The sequence below is a fragment of the Carassius gibelio genome, chromosome A21, assembly GCF_023724105.1.
Source record: "Carassius gibelio isolate Cgi1373 ecotype wild population from Czech Republic chromosome A21, carGib1.2-hapl.c, whole genome shotgun sequence".
NCBI classification, from domain to species: domain Eukaryota; kingdom Metazoa; phylum Chordata; class Actinopteri; order Cypriniformes; family Cyprinidae; genus Carassius; species Carassius gibelio.
The window spans coordinates 25,331,642-25,355,500 of record NC_068391.1 but is presented as its reverse complement, the minus strand read 5'-3'; the positions used below and the strand labels follow the sequence as shown (position 1 = coordinate 25,355,500).

The 23,859-nt window shown below is 34.1% G+C and overlaps 2 protein-coding genes across 6 annotated transcripts; one reads left to right on the top strand and one right to left on the bottom strand.

Moving 5' to 3' along the window:
• Window positions 1-218: 218 nt before the first annotated feature.
• Window positions 219-6,557, top strand: LOC127942161 (RING finger protein 175-like). The gene is made up of 9 exons (XM_052537776.1): window positions 219-351; window positions 2,198-2,235; window positions 2,615-2,756; window positions 2,851-3,005; window positions 3,835-3,942; window positions 4,241-4,361; window positions 4,721-4,854; window positions 5,029-5,130; window positions 5,822-6,557. Exons 1-9 carry the CDS (start codon window positions 331-333, stop codon window positions 5,940-5,942), a joined length of 942 nt encoding a protein of 313 aa, XP_052393736.1. The 5' UTR covers window positions 219-330; the 3' UTR covers window positions 5,943-6,557.
• A 208-nt stretch (window positions 6,558-6,765) lies between these two features.
• LOC127942157 (tripartite motif-containing protein 2-like) lies at window positions 6,766-21,293 on the bottom strand. 5 transcript variants are annotated; one of them, XM_052537770.1, is made up of 13 exons: window positions 21,106-21,293; window positions 16,768-16,926; window positions 16,351-16,398; window positions 15,815-15,975; window positions 14,007-14,158; window positions 13,668-13,848; window positions 11,910-12,672; window positions 10,712-10,815; window positions 10,466-10,633; window positions 10,173-10,341; window positions 9,970-10,040; window positions 9,701-9,841; window positions 6,766-9,258 (listed from the first exon to the last, which is right to left on the bottom strand). In XM_052537770.1, the coding sequence occupies exons 3-13, from the start codon at window positions 16,388-16,390 to the stop codon at window positions 9,106-9,108; spliced, it is 2,103 nt and encodes a 700-aa protein (XP_052393730.1). In that variant the 5' UTR covers window positions 16,391-16,398; window positions 16,768-16,926; window positions 21,106-21,293; the 3' UTR covers window positions 6,766-9,105. The 5 variants fall into 5 exon arrangements, with proteins under 5 accessions (XP_052393730.1, XP_052393725.1, XP_052393727.1 ...); XM_052537765.1 differs by having other exon boundaries at window positions 9,970-10,341; XM_052537767.1 differs by lacking the exon at window positions 21,106-21,293 and adding an exon at window positions 20,776-20,930 and having other exon boundaries at window positions 9,970-10,341.
• Window positions 21,294-23,859: the final 2,566 nt, after the last annotated feature.

Below are 23,859 nucleotides of genomic sequence, written 5' to 3'. Positions count from 1 at the left end.
TCCTGCGCAGATGCGTGCCAACAGACCGTCATGAACACATTACAGGAAATCCGTCGGTTCTTTTGAACTGTTCACTTCAAAGATCCGAGTAAAGACGATTCAGTGATTCTTTCACTTCATGAAGTGACCCATCGGTTCTCGGCTCGTTACGAGTCGAACATGTCTGAATCCCATTTATGGACAGTTTTTAAAGATTCATTTAAAAGATTTCACTCACAAGAATGAGTCGTTTACGAATCAGATTGCGATTGAACACGACCAGGATGTCTTCCGGTAGAAACAGAGGCATTAATAGATGACTGCAATCTAGATTCTAGACCGATATTAATAATGGCTGGCTTGCAACACCAGGTACTCGATTCAGAATTGTATCGATAGACAGTCCCAATACAATTAAAACATTTGGTGTTCGGTCCTAATTGTGTGGTCTATGAAATAGCTGTCTTTCTACACTACCAGCTACACAGCTAACATTAGCTAATACGAAGCCTTTATAATGAACTAACGTTAGTCTGTTTACAAAGCTCTTGAATCGACACACTCGCGTGCGCTGCAGTTACTTCCGTTGATTAAAGGGGGAACGGTTTGTTAACTTTTGTTTAGTTTGTCGGTCGGTTGTTTGTTGTGAAAACTGGCTACAAGTAAAACGCCTTTTTACGTGGCAGGAACATCTGATTGTCAATACGTGTGTTTGTAGATTACTATGGGGTTATCTGGGTGATACAATCAAGACCTGCAAGTGTATGTGCATATGTATTTATAAATAAATGCATGGCTGTTGACCTTCTTAATTCATAATGTGTTATGAAGAAATTATTATGTATAATGCACCAGCTGACTGATAAAGCCACACAAGCTCTCCTTTAGTCAGCTGAAGCTTCATAGAGATGTGACATATGGAAGAAGTAGATGCCAGCATCAGAGTGTGAGATCTAGATTAGTATAGGTTCAACTGTGCATACATGAATAAGGGATTCCCCCTCTTTCTTTTTGTAGTTCATTGAAATAGTAAATAGTATCCCATAAGGATTTTACATTAGGCATTATTTTAGGAGTTAGGCTATAGGCTGTGAACCAAACCAACCAGCTGTGAGGTAAATCGCACCATAACAAAGTTAGATTTTATGTAAAAACATTTGAAAATCAAGGAAAAAAAGGGAAATGTACAAGGCCCATAAAATAGAAGTGATGTTAACTATTTTTGTACATAAAATAATAGTGATGTTAATATAACATTTTTGATTTAAAGATATAAGGGTATTTAAAGATTCAAAGGTACTTATATATTATTTTATTGCAAACAAATTGTTTTTGCAAAAATTGTTCTCTGGTTGGTAATTTTCCTGCAGGATTATGGGTAATGTAATTTATCACCAGGAGTTCTGTTGAAAATACTTGCATTAAGTTGAAATAATGCGTGGCATTACAACAAAATTATGTAAAGAATGTATTTTGTGTTCTACAGCATTAACAGCCTTGTAGCTCAAAGTAGGTCTGCTTTTAATGTTTTATGAGTTATCATTAAAATCTGTTCTTTAATTAATGGAGAAAATGAATAGAATTTTTACTTATGGGACCCAGCTGCACTCATTTATGTGACTCACTGGAAAACTGGATTCTGACTGGTCAGTAGTGGTCTATAATGATCATTGTCCCTGAAAAATCAATATGTGTTGGGATGGCAAAATAAATCCAGATCAGAAGTCTGGTAAAAACCTGAAGGCGTGATTATATTTGTAGCAATAGCCAGTAATATATTGTATGGGTCAAAATGCTAACTTTTCTTTTTATGCCAAAAATCATTAGGATATTAAGTACGGTAAAGATCATGTTCCATAAAGATATTCTGTAAATATTCTACTGTAAATATATCAAAACATATTTTTGTAATTGGTAATATGCATTGCTAAGAACTTCATTTGGACAACTTTAAAGGCGATTTTCTCAGTATTAAAATTTTTTTGCACCCTATATTGTCCGATCCTAACAAACCATCATCATTGGAAAATTATTTAATCTCAGTTTAAAAAAAGAAAATAATACCCCCCCCCCCCCCTTTTTTTTTGGTCCATGGTCACATATGGTCATACAAACTACAGGCATAATAATTGTAAAATAATTAAACATGCAGATAGTCCTGCAAATATAAAGATTAAATATTGCATGTGGATTGTTAATTTTCTTTCTTACTTCACAGGACGATCCTTTAAAAATGTCCCATGGAGAAACTTGGAAGTAAGTATTTTCATGATCAAACATTTTATGTGATTGTTGCATAGAATTTTTATTTTTTTTCCAAACCTTTACAACCTGTCTTTTTAGTACCTTATGATTGTCACCTTCTGTATAAAAATAGTTTCTAGAGCATATGTGTGTCATTATTATAAATGAACAACGTCAGTGACGTGCAGGTGGCCTCAGTAGGTCTGGCCTCGTGTATGATCCTGCAAAATGAACAGCTTTTCCACAAACTCCTGGCCTATTCTTCTGTATCATTAGCTTCTCGTTTTGTGCATTTGGGATTGTAGATCTCTGTTTTAGCTTTGATTTCTTGGCATAAACATTTTCTGACTGTATCTGACTTCTCTGTACACTTGCGTGTGTGTAACTCCAGGATGCAGCATGAGAGGTTGCACGTGAAGCACAGAGGTCATGAGGCCATGCATGCTGAGATGGTTCTGATTCTCATTGCCACGCTGGTGGTCGCTCAGATCATCCTGGTTCAGTGGAAACAAAGACATTGCAGATCCTACAATGTGAGTGCCATATTATATATTGTAGGACTCTTAACACCACTATGCTTTAATATAAAGAAGTTCATGAATATTGTTAATGTTGTTTCTCTTGTAGAGGGTCACACTCTTGCAGATGTGGGTGGTTCCTCTTTACTTTACCATTAAGCTTTACTGGTGGCGTTTTCTGTCCACATGGGGCATGTTCTCCGTCATCACCAGCTATGTCATATTCAGAGCCACACGCAAGCCTCTCTCCTGCAGAACTCCACGGTAATGCACGGACATGCTTACTTTTTTTTTTTAGAGGAAATTGCAATTATGTCAACATTTACTCATTTATATGTTGTTCTAAAACTTCCCATAGCTTTTTATCTTCTGTTGGACACAAAAAAAGACATTTTGAGGAACAGTCACACTATACAATGAAAGTACATGTAATCAAATGTTAACAAGCTAAAAAGGGCAAATGTCCACCATTAAAGGCATCTTTGGTTCACTTTTGCATTCCTAGAAATGTCTTCTTTTGTGTTTTACAGCATTAAAAAAAAGTTTTGATTTTGACCAAAATAACCAAACTTAATGACTTCTCCATTATTGAATTTTCATTGTTGGATGATCTTTTTTTTTTTTTTTAAGCAGGAGGCCTCTTCAAAACTTTCAAGGGGCCAATGGATGACTTTTATAATAAATTAAATATATAAATGTATAAATAATTTTGTTTTATTTAAATTAATAGATTATTTGAATACATTAAAATAATCTAACTCTGATCTAAACTAAATAACATAAATTAAAATCTGAAACCAAAAGTCAAAACAGCTTCTTTTTTTTATGGAAGAAAATGCTGTTCCAGAATTATTATTTTTTTTTTTATTAAACATATAAACTAGAAGTTTGAAAACAAACAGCATTGTAATTATTAGCAGAAATACCAAATACCCTTTTATAGGCTTTTACAGGTGCGTAGGTTTTACTGTAAATACTATAATGTGTCCAGACGTTTTAAATATGAAAGGTAGTTTTATGACTGCATTATAGTTGTGTTGCTGAATGTGTCGCTTTAGCAGTGTTTTATAGAATGCACATTTGACTTCTGCAGGATGGTGTATAAGTGGTTCCTTCTCATTTACAAGCTGAGCTACGCTGTGGGTGTGATTGGATATCTCGCCATCATGTTTACCATGTTTGGATTCAACATGTTTTTCAGGTGTGTGAACTTGATTGACACCAGAAACGGTGCCTTTATTCTGATTCTAAAATCCTAAACAGAATTTGGCTGTGTCTGAGTTAGTGAGTCACTAATTTCCATGGTAATGCTGACACAATGGCATGATGATTGGAGGGAATTACTCCCTTGGTGATGTTGTAAGTGATTGATTGTCTAATTGGCATTCTGAGAACAATTGTACAGACCCCAGGTCTTCAGCCCTGTTCCTGGTGACTCACTGTCCTGCAAAGCTTAGCTACATTGTTATTATATTATTGTATATCTTTTTTCTTTTCAGGATTAAAGCTGAGGATTCAATGGATGTGGGTGTGATTATGCTTTTCTATGGTCTGTACTATGGGGTTATGGGACGTGACTTTGCTGAAATCTGCTCGGATTACATGGCATCCACAATAGGGGTAAATATATGCATCACTTTATATGACAACATTCAAACATTCTCATATGAATGTAATTCTTAAGCCTTAAATAAGTTTATTCTCCAATATTTAAAGGAACAGTTCACCCAAAAATGAACATTTCTTGAAAATGTACTCCGAGATGTAGACCAGTTTGTTTTTTCATGGGAACAAATTTGGAGAAATTCATCACCCTTTGAATTCTCATTGTAATGCTAAATAACTCCAAATCTTTTCTAATGTACAAAAACATTCGACATCATTCTTATTTTTGGATGAACTACTCCTTTAAGAATGTTTCAGTTTCCCCAAAATTAATGTTTTGGTCATTCTTTGTCTTTTCTGTCTGCCTCCTTCAGTATTATAACATGGGTGGTATGCCGTCCAAAAACCTCAGTAATGATGTGTGTGCCGTGTGTGGTCAGAAGATTTTTGTGGATGTAGATGAGGAAGGCATCATTGAGGACACCTACCAGCTTTCCTGTAACCACATGTATCCTTCATTTCCCCTAAACCTCATCCGTTATGGTTTAACATGGTTTATTGTTATATAAAAAAAAAAGAGTATGCTTAAATGCTTAGCTAATTATATTGACATACATTTTCTGTAAGCAGTTGTTAGCTTGAAAAATGATTCTGTTTATCCTTAACTACCTATGATCAACAGATTTCATGAATTCTGTATTCGTGGCTGGTGCATCGTGGGAAAAAAGCAGACGTGTCCATACTGCAATGAGAAGGTGGACCTCAAAAGGATGATGAATAACCCGTATCCTTGAATTAAGTTAAATTGGTCATAATTTACATGCAAAACATTCAGTGATTTAATCACTGGGTTTCCAGAACACCTACACTGCCATCCAAACGTTTGGGGTCGGTAAGATTTTTTGGAAATGTTTTTTTTTTTCTGCTCACCAAGGCTGCATTTATTTTATCAGATTAAGAATATATTAATAACTGTAATATTATGAAATATTATAAAAATTTAAGATAAATTAATATCTTAATTTATTACATTAATGTTGAAAACACTTGTTCTGCTTTATAGTTTTGTGGAAAGTGTGATACATGTTTTCAATATTTTTTTTTATATCTTTGGATCAATTAAAAGCATCTTTGCTGAATAAAATAATTTCTTGAAATCATTAATTACTTATGAATGATATGTATATATTATAGGTTTTAAACATTTTAATGTGAAGTACCCCATATTCTTTTGCAAGTTACCTTGTTTCTAAACTAAATATATATTAAATTAATGCATTAATGCATTTAGCAGACGCGACTTACAGTGCATTCAGGCTATCAATTTTTACCTATCATGTGTTCCCGGGGAATCGAACCCCCAACCTTGTGCTTGATAACGCAATTTTCTACCAATTGAGCTACAGGAACTCTTTATGTATATAACTAAATATACTTAACTAAATATTTATTAAAACCTTGACTCTGAACATCAGCTGGGAGAGAACACATGTTTTATATGGACAACTTCTGGATTGGTTGAGGTACCTGGTCGCATGGCAACCCATCATAATTGGAGTCGTGCACGGAATCAATTTTTCACTTGGACTTGAATAAACACCTACAGTATTTGACTCCGTTTAAAACTGTGCATGTGATGACCTTTTGAATATTTATTTGTACATTTGACAAACTGTACACTTTATAATATAAATCAAACAGCCGCTTTTGTGTTTTTATTCATTAGACACTTTGAAACAGACTCATTCAGACACACGAGTCTTTCAGGAGTGACAGAAGCCCGTATAAAGCTGCTGTCTATCAAACCTACTCAAAACTGTGCCTCGTTTTGTTTAATAGTTTAGCATTGTTGTGGTGTATTTTATGTAAGTGTTGCTGATATTAAGTGGTTATGTTTTCATGAGGGTAAAATGATGAGTTTTTGCCAAATCAGAGTTTTTTTTTTTTGTTTGTTTCGTGTTGAGCTGGCCAAATTGTCAAAACCCCGGAAGTGACCCACTCTGTGGAAAATAAAACCATTTTTATGTGGCTATTGATGTGGCTGGAGTCTAGAAGAGGTAGCCTAACGAATGGGAAAACATAGGATCTTTGGGTGTATGTTATTAGTTTATTCTCAAAATTTTGGCTGAAATTAGATTTGACTTAATAGCAAACTGAAATGTCTTCCTGTTTTCTACAATGATGATAAAAATAAATGTTTCCACAGCAGCACGTCAGCATATATTAACTTCTGAAGGATCATGCGACACTGAAGACTGGAGTAATGATGCTGAAAATTCAGCTTTGCATCACAGTAATAAATTACATTTTACATATATTTTAATTTAAATACTGATGTTTTAAAGTGATGATATAAAATTGTTGCAAAAAAAAAATGCATTTACATTTTTACTAATTACTACAATACAGGACAACAAGCTTTTCCAAAGCCACTTTTTAATGCGCTGTACGTTAGCATGTTAATGATATGAAGTGATAATGATTTTAATTGAAAAGATCAACACAGTCCAAGCAGGATTATTGTCATAAGTCGTAAACAGGCACACATCAACTAGATAAACTAAACTATAAACTAAAATAAAATATTCCATTGAAACGTCAATAACTTGAAAACAATGATAAATGTTAAGGCTGATCTTTTTTTGTACAGAAATAAAACAATAACATTCAAGTTAAATTATTTTCTGATGAACATACAAAACATTCTTTACATACAATCCTCATATTCAGAAAATGAAGCAAATCAGCACACTATGCATATACAAACAATTTACAATCAAAATAAACACATTCTGAAATTTGAATATAAGCAAGAACAAAAAAAGAAAGAAAAAAAGAGAGACCTTTTCATTGTAATGATGATGAAATACTATTGCCATTCAGTTATGATTAAATTTGTATGACATCATTATTACTACAGTATGTGAATCATGCCTCTAAGAATCCTGGGATACGCAAGAGAATGATCGACAAATCAAAATCAATTCTTTGAAAATGTCTGGCATTTAACTATGCATTTGCATTTGAAACCCAAACATCTTTTCTTTGAAACATTATTCACGATAAATACACAAATATATAGATATTTGGTTTTTAATAGCATTTGTAAGGAAAATAGAGAGTCCTAATATTATCTAAATAAAGAGACGTATGCTGCTAGTTTTATTCTGGAAGTATGCAAGGCAACAGTGCGTTGTGTAATTACTGTTAGTCTCTTACACGCGTACACACAGTATGTCTTTACACACCACAAATTATTCAAATGTTATTCGTGATGTTTCAATACCACACTGTAATTTTGCTTTTTGAAGTTGCTCTGATTGGACTGAAAACAATTAATTATACAGACACATGTGGAATATGATCAAAGTTTGTGATACTATAATCAAGCCAACACTACCAGTCAAAGATATTGAATATGGAAATTTTTTTAAATGTTATTGAGTGTTATTAACTCTCTTATGCTCACCAGTGTTGCATATATTTGATTAAAAGAAAATACTGTAAATACGATTACAATTAAATTTTTCCATTTTGAATATATTTTAAAATGTAATTTATTCCTGTGAATTTTCAGCAGCCATTACTCCAGTCTTCAGTGTCACATTAAGAAATCATCTGATTTTTTTTTTATTACTTTCTGAAATCATTCTAATATGCTGATTTGGTGCTCGGTTATTAATAATGGTTCTTATAATTATCAATGTTGAAAACAGTTATTGCTGTTGTGGATTATTGTATATGTTTGTGGAAACATTGGTAAACTTATTTCAGGATTCCTTGATTAATAGTATTGAATTGAAATATTAATCTTTTGTATTATAAAAGTCTTTACTATCACTTTTGAATAACTGAATGCATCCGTGCTGAATAAAGTATTAATTTATTTTCTTTTAATCTACTCTATCTCAAAGTTTTGTTTTGTTTAGTAGTGTATCTTGGTTGCCACAAAAAGTTATTAAAAAAATAGTCATTAAGCAGCACAATTGTTCAACCTGGTTAATGTTAAGAAATGTTTTTGAGCAGAAAATCTGAATGATCTCTGAAGGATCACGTGACACTGAAGACTGGAGCAATGATGCTGAAATTTCAGCTTTGCCATCACAGGAATAAATTACATTTTAAAATAGAAAACAATTATTAACTGTAATAATATTTGACAATTTTCCTGTTTTTACTATTTTTGTTTAAATGAATGCAGCCTCGATGAGCATAAAAGACTTTATTACATAGTTATTCCAAACATTTGACAAATCGTTTATTAGTCAACTGTCAGATACGAACAGGTCGAGGTGGGAATCCTAAAGCTTGGAGACTTGAGATATCGCTGTCTGCTCTCTTGGCTGCATCTCTATAACATATCCCTATCAAAAGGTTCATAAAAGTGTTGAGATAGTGTTCTAATAGCATCCTAGAAGTCAGATGGGGCTCGGATGTGTCCAAAAGCTGGCGGCGCATGCATGGTCCACACATGCAGCACATAGGAGCAGAGTTTCAGCTTAGGAAGTAGATCACTCACCAATGCATTCTGATGTCTCAGTATTTCCACAGTGTAGTGTGGAGGTTTGGCAAAGGCATCCCATAAACAGTGTTTATAAGCTATGGTCTTCTTAGAAGGTTATCCGACATTAGTAACAAATACAAAAAGGTGTGGAAACCAAGGAGGAAGAGTACCATTACATTACATTAAGTGCAAGATTTGGACACATACAGTATGACTTTGATTCTCTTTCCGTCTTAGATCAGAGTCTGTCTGATATCATTGCAGGTAGCGGTACACTTTAAAGCAGTGGTTCCCAGAATCAGCCACCACAACATGGCCATCTGAGGTCAGCGCGAGACCCTGCGGCCCGTAGAGAGGGTCTGCCGCCGTATTGATGTAGGACAGGAACGATCCACTGCCGTCAAACACCTGAGAATCAGAATGATTTTCATTTTAGAATTTTCTTGATTGCATTTATTTAATTCATTCATATATATATATGTGTGTGTGTGTGTGTGTGTGTGTGTGTGTGTGTGTGTGTGTAGTTAGATTTTTCCTTTTGAAAAATATTCATACTTCTGTTCATTAAAGTCAATTGACCGTAAAGACATAATGTGACAAAAGATTAGTCTGTTTATAATAAAACACTGTTCTTTTGAAATTTCTATGCATCAAAGAATCCTGAAAAGGTTTTAAAGACAAATTATACAGATTATTTTCAGACAGAAAGTACTGTTCTCAAAGTTAAGGTATTGGAGACTGATTTTGATTACATACTAGCTAAATGTCTCTGTCTAGATAGGGAGCAGTTTATAGTGACTAACTTTTGTGTTTGTCAAAGTGAACACCAGACTTCACAAGGACTCATTACCTGTATCCGACTGTTTCCCCAGTCTGCCACAATAATGTTCCCATTGACATCCACAGCAACCCCTGTGGGAGCATTGAACTGCCCGTTCCCTTCACCATTTGAGCCAAATTTCAGCAAGAATTCTCCATCTGCATTAAACACCTATTAGAGAGTTTAGAATAATAATATAATTTGAACTTTAGAAAGATTATAGAAAATTATACATAAAAAATACACTCTAGTGTTCCTGTAACACCATGGAAATATTTGTGATGACATTATTAGCTTACCTTAACCGAGTGGTTATGAAAGTCTGTGATGATTATTTCATTGTTGTTGTTGACTGCTGCAAAGTGTGGGCCTACATGGAAAGGAAGGGCTAGGTTAAATTCAATAAGAATCAATGAATTATTCATATATTTATTTTTTAATATCACTGGCATCTGTATGTTACAATGCAGTCCTTCATCAGATGCTATAGACCTGTACCTACCTGCAAACTGTCTGTCACCGTTTCCTCTGCTGCCAAACTTAGTGACGAGTTTCCCGCTGGGCTGGAAGATGAAAACCGTACAGGCCTTGTTGTCCACAACGATAACATGTCCATTCTGATCCACAGATACACCTTTTGGACCCATCAGCCTTCCTGAGCCCAGCTTAGCCTTCGGAAAAAATCAGAATGTTATCAATAAAAGCAAAGTTTATTTTACGAGAGAATTCGTAATGATGCCATTGCGCACTGAAATTTGTTTGTGAGTAGCCTACTACTAGCTAAACATAACTGACCTTGTATTTGCCCTCACTGGAGAAGATGCTAACCCACTTATTGTCATAGTCAGCGATGATGATGTCCCCATTTGGATGCACAGCTACTCCAGTGGGCCGCTGCAGCTGTCCCGGTAAACGGCCACGCACTCCGAACCGGCTCTGAAACTCTCCCGTACTTGAAAATATCTGATCAACAAAGGATTGGGTTCAGTTACCAGATTCTGCATGAAGATATTCCGTACACACATTACGGGGGTTTCTCACCTGCACACACTGATTGTTACTGTCTGCAATTAAGATTTTTCCTTCAGAACAAGCTGCTACACCTTGGAGGTTAGTGAACTCTCCTTTATTCCTCCCTTTTGTTCCTAGAAAACAAACAGATGTAGTATGAAAGAAGACATCAGAACATCTGAAGTACTTTGCGAAGTTGCATAGTTTGGCTGTGAACTTTTTTTGGGTTTTTATTTTAGGTCATGTAATTTAAAGATGTTCTTCTGGATTTCTTCTGGGTTATTTATGTTTAAACGGCGGTACAAATATGCATGTTAACATACATTTCCATGTTAGTCTAGGCTAGTTTATGGTAGTTCTACAACTGTTCAAAAGTTTGGATCAGTAAGATTTAAAAAAAAAAGTATTAATACATTCATTTAAATGTAAAAAAAACAATGTTCAATATATGTCCCTTAAAAAAAAAAAATAATAATAATTTTTTTTATATATAATGGTTTCCTCAAAATATTAAGCAGCAGAACTGTTTTTAATATTGACAATAAATACATGTTCCTTGAGCGCCATATTAGAATGATTTCTGAAGGTAATTCTGAAGGAGTAATTATGCTGAAAATTCAGCTTTGCATCACAATAATAAATTACATTTAAAATATATGCAAATAGAAAACAGTTACTGTAATTTGTAATAACATTTTGCAATATTACTGTATTTTTTATCAAATAAATGCATCCTTGGTGAGCATGTGAAACTTATTTCAAAAACATTAAAAAAAAAATCTTGCCAAATCCCAAACCTGTAAAAGGGATATAATTGTAAAATATATATATATATATATATATATATATATATATATATATATATATATATATATATATATATATATATATATATATATATATATATATATATATATTTGACAAACTTTAAGTGAAACAAAAATATTAAAAAAACTTTCAATATTTCAGTTAGTTGCAACATTTCTCATTTTCATTCTGAGTTTAAAGTAGTAATAAAACAACTGAAACTAATACATTTAAAAAGACATATTTAACTAAAATTTATGTGAAAAAAAGACAAAGTTAGTACCAAAAACTATACTAATGATACTAATATGACTGATTTGGTGCTAGTCTAGATGGAAGTGAGGATGTTGGCCTTTTCAACAGGGAGAAAAGCAGCTCATGATTTATTAAAGCACATCCATTAGTCTTTCACTGCATGTACCTATTCTAAAAATGAGGTCATCTTCAATCGGGTTCACTCTCTTTTTCGGGGTGCTGAACAAGCTTCCTGCTCGTCGGACGCCTTTCTGCCGGCTTCTGCTCCCCGGGGACTTTGCGCTCCGTTTCCGCGCCCCACCATCGCTGGAACCCGTGGATGCAGCATTGGCTGCGGTGGTGGTGGGTGGAGAATCATCCGGAGAGCAGGTCACCTTTAACTGGAAGGGACTTCCTCTAATATGCTGATCATAAAGTCTAAGCGCTAGACTAAAATTTCCCTCTTTCTTCACCGTGTATTGGAATTCATACGTTCCGTTTTTATGGTCCACGATTTCGCCGTCTGCAACGCTGCCATCCGGCGTGCAGACTTCAGCTGAGATGATGGCGTTACCCGTCTTACACAGTCCTCCAGACTTGTCTCTTGTGGTTATGATGACAGTTGCCGGCTGGCCCACGATGCACTGTTCCAGACCCTCCCCTGATGCCTCGGTCTGACTGGCCACGGCATTGGTGGTGACGATAGTCCCCAGGTTGTGGATGGACTTGCGAAGTCCTTCGATCTCCATCATGAGATCCAGCTGGTCGTTCTCCTCAGGCTGAAGAGGAAGGCCCTGACTGGCCAGGTCACTGAGTCTCTCTCCTACGCCTTTATGGGTCTGCAGGATGACAGCTTTGTTTTCCCCGTCCAGGGCTTCACCGGTCAGACTGCAGTTATAGTTGATGGCAGCTTCCTCCTGCAGAAGAGTGTCCAACTGAGCCTGCAAAACCTTTAGGATACACAACAGAAAGCATGAGCAATGTCTCAAAAAATCAAAAAGTTTTATATCTATTTCATTGATTTTTATTCAATTAACATGCTAATATATTTTTTGAAATGTTCATTTAATAAATATACATGACCGTAAATAGTTTTTTTTTGGGGGGGGGGGGGGGGGTTGTACTTTTATCATCAGAGAAACCTGGGAAAAAAGATTCTCTCTATAATAAGAAAAAATAAGAAAACAATTATAATACAAAAAAAAAAAAAAAAATCAGCAAATAACACCACATTTAAATAGAAATTCACATTATAATTTTTTTTACTGTATTTTTGATCACATCCTTGTCGGGGTTATTATCACTGACTAAAACTAAAACCAAAACAAATTGATTAGTTCAGATTCATTGTTTCAATTTAAACTGATTACTAGAAAATAAGCATTAATTGATGTGAAATGATATATTTAAAAAAACTTTAACGTATTTTATTACAGCTAGATGCCAAAGCAAAGGCTTTCGTTTTTGTTTCATTTAGGTTGTACAAAAGTACTAAAAAATAATCAATATAAATCAATATTTATCAATATAAACTATATAGACATTGAAATACTGATAAAAATTATAAAAACACTAATTAAACTTATTAAAATTAAAATTAAAACAAAAATATCAAATAAAATCTAATTCAAAATATTAACAAAAGCTATAATATATTAATGATAATCAAATAGCACTGAGACTAAATGAGCATAAGAGAATTATTTCAAAACGATAAGAGGTACAGTATAGTATAGTATATAATTGAGTATACACTAAATACAAGTAAATATATTTAGTAAATGTATTAAATACAAAAAGTATGCATATTTAATCTTAATAAAAACAGACTAATTTGTGCTTGCCACATATTTTTGTGAAGCATGTATTTTATTTATAGTAGCATGCTGTTAGTTTAGCAACATGCAAACAATTGTGAGTTGAATCTTCTGTGCACATACTGTACCTTCTGCTTCAGTCCAGAAGTGACTTCCAGCTCCATGAGCAGGACGCTCTTGCGTGTATCGAGGGTTTTGTGCAGCTCGCTGAAGGAGGAGTGGATGTCTTCCTCTATGGAGCTCCGCTGAGAGTTCAACTGCTGCAGAATTTCTCTCAAACTCTGAACTGCCTCTCTTATCTGAGGAAGCCTGTGAGTTAGTTAAATAGATCCATTAAACATCAATTCATCTGTCTATTCAAGTTGAAAAGGATGTGTAATAATAATTAATAATGGGTGTGCCCTCCTGTTTGTAAGCCTATTTATTTTACAGTACTGAGAATGACATGATAGGCATCATGGGAGCACCTGTTCTTGGCTGAATCCACTCTGTCCTGTAATGCCGCTAGCTGCTGGTCCACAATATTTTCCAGTGAATCAGTGGGGTGCTCAGCATGTTCTCCATTCATACAGTCCTCGCATACGGAATTCTCACAGGCCAAACAGTACAACACAGACACCTGAATACAGCACAGAAAAATAACACAGAAATTAAAAAAAAAATTACTAAAACATGTCATTAAATTTTTTCATTTAGATTTTCTATTATATATTTCATTACATTTATTTATATTAAAATCATTCTGGAAATGTTAAAATAGTTTCTGAAAATTTTTAAAAACATATTTTTGAAAAGCTAATTTTCGCTCTCTCTCTCTCTCTCTCTCTCTTTCTCTCTCTTCTGTTCTGTTAAATTTTTTATTAAAAATTATATTCTAAATATTTCTTTTTATATTGTTTTCTAAATGTATTTCTTATCATTCTTATCTATTTTGTTTTTCCTAAAACCATTTCTATTAAAATTCCTCATTATGTAAAGTAAAATCTGAACCTACTACACAAACGCAAATGGGTTATATGAATGAAATTCGTACATACTACATTCGCCATATTGTCATTATCATGTGACCTACCCATGTCAGCTGCACTGTGATTCACAAATCCCCTCCCGTGGCCTCATGGATCTCATAATCTGGTATGTTTTTTAACCTAATGTGAATTCAGACATACCACTTTTGCTGTACTGTTTCCTACACAGTAGGAAAGCATTCATTTTCCCCCCTGTATATTATAATACTGTACATAAGCATACACAGTGGAGGCTTCTTTTTGAATAATTTCAATATGATATTGGTTAAATAAGGCTATTTCATGTTCTCAGAGTATCTGAATTGGTGTTGGTGGTTGAAAAATGCCATATGAGTCAATCACAATAAATAGATTACTAATCTATATACTGTGATGGTCTTTTCATTGATCCCTCCTTCAAGATAGCTTTGTCTTGTAGTAAACTTGTGATGCTTGAAAATAAGTTCATTATCTTTTCTGGGACTAAGTAGGATGTATTTCAGGTGCTACATGTCATGTCATGTCATAATATGATATGATATGATATGATATGATATAATTTTAAAAACCATTATACAAATTGGGAGAAATGCTTTCGGTCTTTAACTCACAATGCAGAGTTTATATCTCACAATTCTGAGAAAAAAGTCAAATTTGTGAATCGCAATTGTCACTTTATATCTCATGATTGTGACTTTATAACTCGCAATTGTGAGTTTATATCACGCAATTCTGAGGGTAATATAATTTAATATAATACAATTTAAAAAAAACATTATATAAATTGTGAGAAATACTTTCTGTAGGAACAGTCATCCTATGCATGGAAGCCCGTTTACGCTACCGAGTAAAAAACAAGGTAATTGCGACTTTTTATCTCCCTATTTTGACTTTTGTTTCTCATAACTGCATGATACAAACTCGCAATTCCGAGTTTTTATCTCACGATTGTGACTTTATATCTCACAGTTCTGACTTTAGAACTCATAATTGCGAGTTCATATCTCACAATTCTGAGAAAAAAAGACAGAATTCTGAGATGAAAAATTTGCATTAACCTTTTATTATTTTTTATTCAGTGGCAGAAACGGGCTTCCATATAAATGTTCCCTAACCTATTTCCTTCATTTTATATTCAACTTATGATATTTATAGAGGAACCAGCTGAGATCAGGGTACACTTGTTTTTCTGGGACAGAAAGCTTATGCTCATGGGAAAACACCCATCTGTGCATTCATTTTAGTGTGTGTATTGAAATAGGTCTCACTTTTCCTTTGTGTTGAGAGCAAATGAGCGCTGTTCCCTTGTCAGGCAGAGCCTCTAGTACAGTACATTCCTCACTGCTGCTGTCAGGAGAAGCCTGCTGCGCCTCCATGCGGTTGGAAGATGTAACTGAACCCACAATACAAGGATGTAGAAAGCACAAACCTAAAACAGGATTAAACGACATGGGACATCCTCAACTAAGAGTTTTAATAGTACATTATTTTTTGAGGAAAGTAGTTTGACAGTTATTCATTTAAACTTTAAAAGCAATTGTATGTTGTTTTCTGCGTTTTTGTGACTTTGAAGACCCTATAGCTTTTTGTGGAATTTCATACTCATTTACCAAACTTACATACTCCCAGAACAGACAGTTTTGGGGGGAGTGTGAGAAAGAAACAGAAATCATTCTCAATAGAGGTCAGTGTAGAATTAAAATGATTTTGAAAATGATATTTAAAGGCAAAAACGTACATACAGTTGCTTTAACTTTCATAAGTGTGATTTGATTTCATATTTTAAGCTATATTTCACAATTACCTTTCATATTTTTTACTCTGTGGTGGAAACGGGCTTCCATAGTGAAGCCTATGCCAAAAAAGGTGGAGAAACAGTACTGAACTGTTATTAATTAATTAAGACTGATATTAATTTCTAATAATCATGCCAAAATATGTTCTATTAGTTTTCTAGCGGCTCTATACCAATATAGACATAAAATAATGAATATCTGCAAAGGCACAGGAAAATGTTGCTAATATTAAGTACACACCACAAAGGAAAAAGGGGAAACCAATGTGCCATTTTGCAGTACTGGAAATATTTTCCATAAAAAATACAGCATAAAAGCCACAAAGTTAGTGGAAGTCAGGTTAAGTATTTAAAATAAGCATATAACAGATGAAGAAATCTGGTCTAATGTAGAGTGAAGACTTCATAGAAAGAAGTGTTTCTCACCTTAGAGAGATGTAGCTCAGGAGTTGTGCATATAAATGTGTGTTTTCTTATATAACGCAGGGATATTAAGGAAAGAAGGTGTATTTGATCCACTGGAGACACAAACAGACCACAGGCTGCAGGGGCCAATCACAGTCTCCCCTCATTTGACACTGGGCCCTACAGAAAAAAAGAGGAATCAGAGATGAAAACACACACACACACACACACACACACACAACCCTGTAGAATGTAGAAAAGCAGGACAAATTTATACAAAACCATGTATCTGTATGTGTCTAAAAGCAGATGGTATTGCCATGATATCATGGTGAATTAATTTATATGGAACATGAATGATAGTTAAAAAATAATCTCACTGGGTTACACCAAATTCACAGAGACCTACAAGTTACTATGGTAACCTATGTTGGCAATTCAAACGTGCTATAGTCACATGAACATTTCCTCATTCTGCAATTAATGTTCTGAAAGCATATTATTAATGAGCAAAGTCTCATAGCTGAAGTATTTCTGGACACATTTCAACAGGATGCTTTTTATGTCTTCATCTGATAAGAACTATTTCTTGAGAATCAAAACAGTATTTTAGAATGATTTCTGAATGATTGTGTGACATTGACGACTGGAGTATGATGTGGAAAATTGAGCTTCAACATCACAGGAATAAATACGATTTCAAAATATATTTAAACAGAAAACGGTTATTTTAAATTGTAATAATTTTTCACAATATTACGGTTTAACTGTATTTTTGATAAAATAAATACAGCCTGTTGAGAATAAGAAAATTCTATCAAAGCATAAAAGATCTTGACCGACCCCAAACTTTTGAACAGTAGTTCATACCACAATCCACCACAAAATAAGAGCACAGTGTTAAAAAGGTGTGTGAAGTTCACTGCAAATTTGCTGTTATCAATTTCATCTGCTGAGTTAAATATGCAAGTTTTCATATACTAAAATGCTACTCTTTACCACATTAACTTAATTAATAATTTACAGAAGGCTGGAATATTCCAGACACAGGGCAGAGAACAAACACACAAGTCCTATTTTTTTTAGGTTTACCATGACCTTTGGTACTTATTTTAGACGCGTCTCTCTCTCTTCAGTCGAAAGGAAATTAAGGTTTTTGAGGAAAACATTCCAGGATTTTTCTCCATATAGTGGGCTTCAGTGGGGATCAGTGAATTGTTGCATATTGCAGAGATGAGCATTTGTGGTTAAAAAGTATATACTTTTTTTTTTTTTTAAATGAACAATGGTTTTGCTAGAGAAGATTGTCCCTCAGCTGGGAGAGCTCTTTGAAGCTGCATTGAAACTGCAATTTGGACCTTAAACCGCTGATCCCCATTGAAGTCCTTTATATGGAGAAAAATCCTGGAACGTTTTCCTCAAAAAACTTAAATTTCTTTGCCACTGAAAGAAGAGAGACATGAACATTTTGGATGACTAGTACATTTTCAGGAAATTTTCATTTTGGAAGTGAACTAATCCTTTAACAGCTTCCATTCATTCCCACTGTAAACGCAGACAGTGGATTTTGTGAAAACAGAAAGCTTGTAACTACAAGCACTCATATTCAAAGGAAGTATGTTGCGATAGAACCCCACACAATCACTATAAAAATGATTCAAAATGCACAACTACTACTCATGAATACTGATAAAGTAAGTTACTTGGGAATTTAAACTTGGATGGGAATGAGGTCAAAGGGGAATTGAATCGGATGAAAAGATGATGTAATACAAGGAAATGGAATATCGAGCTGGCATATATCATTACTCTTCAGACAATGCCATTTCTATCACAACAAGCTCTCAGTGTTAGAACCAGAGCCCCTCTTTCCATCTCAGAGATCATAATGACAAAGGACAAGGAACATTAACCATAAGGATCCTGGCAAAGGCAAGCAAGCGATTTTGTGAGGGACTATTTAGAGTTACTGAAGCAGAATCTCCCTGGGGTAAAACCATTCATGCATTCTGGAGAGAAGATCCAAAAGCACCCGACAGTTTTCCTGTCAGCTCGCAGAACGAAAAGGACATGTCATTCTCATGGTGGCACAAGCACTAACCTGTCATAACCATGAACTTTCACAGCCAGTGCTACATGTTACAAATCTATAAATTAAAAGAAAAAAAAAATACATTTTTGGTATAAAATTGGGCCTCAAAATTATTGCTCAGTGAATATAGGTGCTAAACTTTCAGATAACGTAGTCGACCTCAGAATGCTTTAAAAATACTATCAAGCTAACCAGTCAGCAAACTAGCTGTTTAGTCTACTAACCATTTTGTTATCTTAACTTTGATTAGTCAGTTAGCTTAGCATAATGCTAACTTATTAATAACTTGCAAGCTTAAAATACTCCTAGCTGATTAGCCTGGTAGGCTAACTGCTACAAAACAACAAGCTATTTTGATTATAACTGGGAAACTTTTCGTCAGCAAAACAACTAAAAATATTTCTTTTTTAGTACGTATGTTTAATTAATTACAGTTATTGAAATCTTGGCCTGGATGAACATGTATATGACAAACAACAAACTTTTATTTGAAGTCAAGATGAAATGGTAAATTGAAATTGACTGGGTTGTTTGCTCGTGTCAGTGTACACGTCATCGTAGAAGAGATGGTGTTATGAGGGGGAGCGAGAGTTAATGTTTTTTAATTAAAGATTATAAGAGTAACAGATTATGACAAAAGATTGTGAATGGAAAAAAAAAGTCACAAGTCTCTGAGATGGTATTAAAATACAATTCCAATACTGCAGCCTGGTCTGGAAACACTTTGGAAACAAATGACCTAGAATTAGGAAAACGCCTGGAAGTATAATTAAGAAACATCCAATTCACTCTCAGTTTGCTTTCATCTGAAGATGGTAAAGGTAGGAAGAGGTCCACCACTATACTTTTGTATTGATTGGCTGGTGGGTTGATTCACTTAGATGAAACATCCTGAAAAAGGAGGATAATTTACATGGACTCCTGTGGTAGGAGGCAGGAAACTGGTTCACTGCAGTAAGTCTTAAAGAACAATGTAGGAAAGCCATCGGTTCTTATGTGGCCATATATATAAAAAAAAGGGAATGCCAGATGCCTTCAGACAGATGATGAAGGTGCCCAAATGTTGAAAGGTGTTCTCTAATCCATGCTTTGTGTCCTGGTTTTGCCAAACAGCACTGAGGCTGCCAAAGAAGACTATGGACAAGAACCAGTCTCTGACAAGAAGATTGTAAATTTTAAGAAATGGTTCCTACTCTTGGAAAAGAGAGAAGTGATGCAATCAGCCTGGCTGACATGAAGAGCATGCACTTCCATCACACTGGTCTGTGTTTCCGCAATAATATTAAACAATAAATTAAAATATCTGTCTATATCCATCTATTTATATATCTATCTAAGTTTATCTAAAATTCTACATACAAATTAGATTTGTGCCTTTAATGCTTTTAAAAAAATCCTCAGTGTTCCCTAATTATGTAAAGTGCTTCCATTTCCAATTACTTATTGGTACTTTACTTTTCTAAGAGACAGAAGCCTTTTTTTACACATACAAAACTAATTAATTTGTATACACATTATATATTTCACAGAATATCAATATTTTATATTTTAAATAAATATATTCCAATATATTTTTATGCCATATTTATAATGTGTATTTCTGTATACCTACTGTATTTTCTAAGCAAGTATGCGGTTACAAAATACTATGCGTTACAGATTTTAAAGCACATTTCAGTGCAATGCACCGTTTTTTTTTTATGTCAAATTGATTGCATTTAGGCCAAGGAGCACAGCATATTGACATCATGCTAAATACATTAGAAGCTTCCAGCAAAAAAAATAAATATATATATATATATATATATATAAGCGTGTATGTGAAAGCCTGACACATGAAATCAACAGAATATTAGATTAGGTGCAGAGCCGAGGAATAGCAGTTTTGCTACACACGAGGCCTATCAGAAAGATGCAACATCATTCTAACAAAATACCTGATACTGTATGATTGCATGAGTCATATGCAGTCTTCAGTAGAACAGTGTAGTTTAAGTTCGGGCTTCACGCATCAAACGCAGCAGAACCACTTGATCTAAAGGAACATGACTGCGAACGCAACAGTGCTATCTTCCATCACAGTGTATATGTGAGCATCCATCTCCTCTCCTCCTCCTCCTCTTCCACCCCACCCCCGTTCTTGCTTCCCATGGAAACATGGTGCGTTGGTGTATCACAGATGCTGCTGCATAATTCCCCGACTGTAAAACAACCACCCTCCCTTTCTGTGCGGTTCTCTATGTGTCTGTCTGTATTTTGGGTCTTACCTTTCCTCCATAGCTGCGTAGCTTCAGATGCACCAGCGCTACAGGAGCTTCTTCCCTTACTCATCATCAGCCTGAGACCCATTTCCCGTATAAGAGGGGTGGGGGCTGTTTTGCACAGTCTCTTTTCGTTTCTGTTCACTCGAGTGGCTCACTCCCCGTCTCTGAACTACAGCGACATATGCAACTAACACCAGCTTGCCGTAGGGGAGGAGCCAGGCGCGGGCTGCCGCTCTGTAGCCAATCACAGGACAGTAATCACTGACTGACCGAAGCATATAATCTCCGTGCTCTACCTTGATTTTTTTCTCTCTCTTTTTTCTCTCTGTGTCTGCCTCCTATCGTATATTTAGAACCGAAAACAAAGTTTATTATTATTATTATTACTATTATTCTTATTAGTTACTTTTAATTATTTAATGAAAAGAATGTATTATAATGTGTTTCAATTAAAAGTATTCTTTGATATTTTTTATCTTTAGGGGATTTTATGGTACAAGACAATATTTACCAATAAATTATATAATTTATTTTATACAATATATATATATATATATATATATATATATATATATATATATATATATATATATATATATATATATATATATATATATATATATATATATATATAATGCCTGTTTTCATGACTGATTCAGATTTGTAGATTTAATTTAGTTAATGGATTAATGTAATTAGGCAGTTGCATACATTTATTTAAATCTAGATTAAATTGAATTAGATTAATCTGATTTAAGTATTATGAATGGTAATTCAGACACATGTACATTTTATTTTATTTTTTTGACAGAATATGTTTTGGCAGTTGCGATCTTGTTGACAATGTCTTGGATGAATACATTATTGTGTCCCCCCAGTCAAACCAAAGAGAACATTGAGAGACTTTTGAATGCTGCCCAAGTTGGAAAATATGAGTGGAACAGCCTGGTACTCTCACTGAACACATCTCAGTGTCATTACAACTTCTGGACAATGCAGATATAGCCTACAAAAAAAAAAAAAAAAAAAAAAAAAAAAAAAAAAACACTCCACAAATGTGTGAAACGTTAAGACATTTAATTTGATTCTGTTTGATCATTCACAGCATTAACAAGACACGGAGCTTAGTAAGCACTGGAGTAAAGTGACAAATTTTGTTCTAAACAAGTAAAACCATCCAATCCTATGATTTATGTAAGACAGGGGTCTTGGCTGGTCAAGACAAACTTCAAAGTGAGCTAACATAACCAGGTTTAAAATTAATTTGAACATATAACATGGCAGTATAACATGTTATGAACTGTTTAAAATCTGGCCATAGTTTTCATGTCATTATTTAGAGAAACAAAAAGTGCATTTAGTGGTTCTAGTTCCACATTTACTTTTTGGTTTTACGCTATTAAACGACCACGGCTTTATTAACTATTACACATGGCTAATTGATTCATTATTTGTTGCAAAAAGTCTTAAGTTAAAACTTAATAAGTTTTTTTTTTTTTTTTTTACCTCATGTAGAGATCAGGGCAATGCTCTGTGAATTATAGGCTTCTTAAAAAACAAAATATATATATATATATATATATATATATATATATATATATATATATAAAGTTACAAAAAAGTTAATAATAATAATAATAAGAATAAAATAAAAAAATTACAATGAATGACTTATTATACAATCATTTATATTATTAATCTTATGATTTCCTCACAAAAAATTTCTTATTATAATCAATGTTGATATTATCATTACCACTACAATGTTTACAATGCCACTACAATGAATGCACATTATTTTCTGAAGGATCACATGATGCTGAAGAGTGGAGTAATAATGTTGAAAACGCAGCTTTGTATCACAGGAATAAATTTCAAAAATTAGAAAATACAGTATAGACCAAAAGTTTGGACACACCTTCTCATTCAAAGAGTTTTCTTTATTTTCATGACTATGAAAATTGTAGAGTCACACTGAAGGCATCAAGGGCTATTTGAGCAAGAAGGAGAGTGATGGGGTGCTGCGCCAGATGACCTGGCCTCCACAGTCACCGGACCTGAACCCAATCGAGATGGTTTAGGGGTGAGCTGGACCGCAGACAGAAGACAAAAGGGTCAACAATTGCTAAGCATCTCTCGGGGAACTCCTTCAAGACTGTTGGAAGACCATTTCAGGTGACGACCTCTTGAAGCTCATCAAGAGAATGCCAAGAGTGCAAAGCAGTAATCAAAGCAAAAGGTGGCTACTTTGAAGAACCTAGAATATGACATATTTTCAGTTGTTTCACACTTTTCTGTTATGTATTTAATTCCATATATAATTCCACATGTGTTAATTCATAGTTTTGATGCCTTTAGTGTGAATCTACAATTTTCATATTCATGAAAATAAAGAAAACTCTTTCAATGAGAAGGTGAGAAACTTTTGGTCTGTACTGTATATTCAAATGTAAAACAATTCATTTAAAAAATAAATAAATAAAAATAATAATAATAATAATAAAAATGCAAACCTACTGATGCATATATATCCATAAAAATATATTACAATGCTATATATATATATATATATATATATATATATATATATATATATGATATATTTTATTTTAATCTATTTTTCAGGAATGTTTAGATGATGTATGCTCTATCAAGACCCATCCTCCACAGAGCAGGTCACCCCAAAGACTGTCTCATTCCACCATGACATCACACCAGGCACTTTGACACAGTGAAGGATCAAAGGTCAGATGTGTT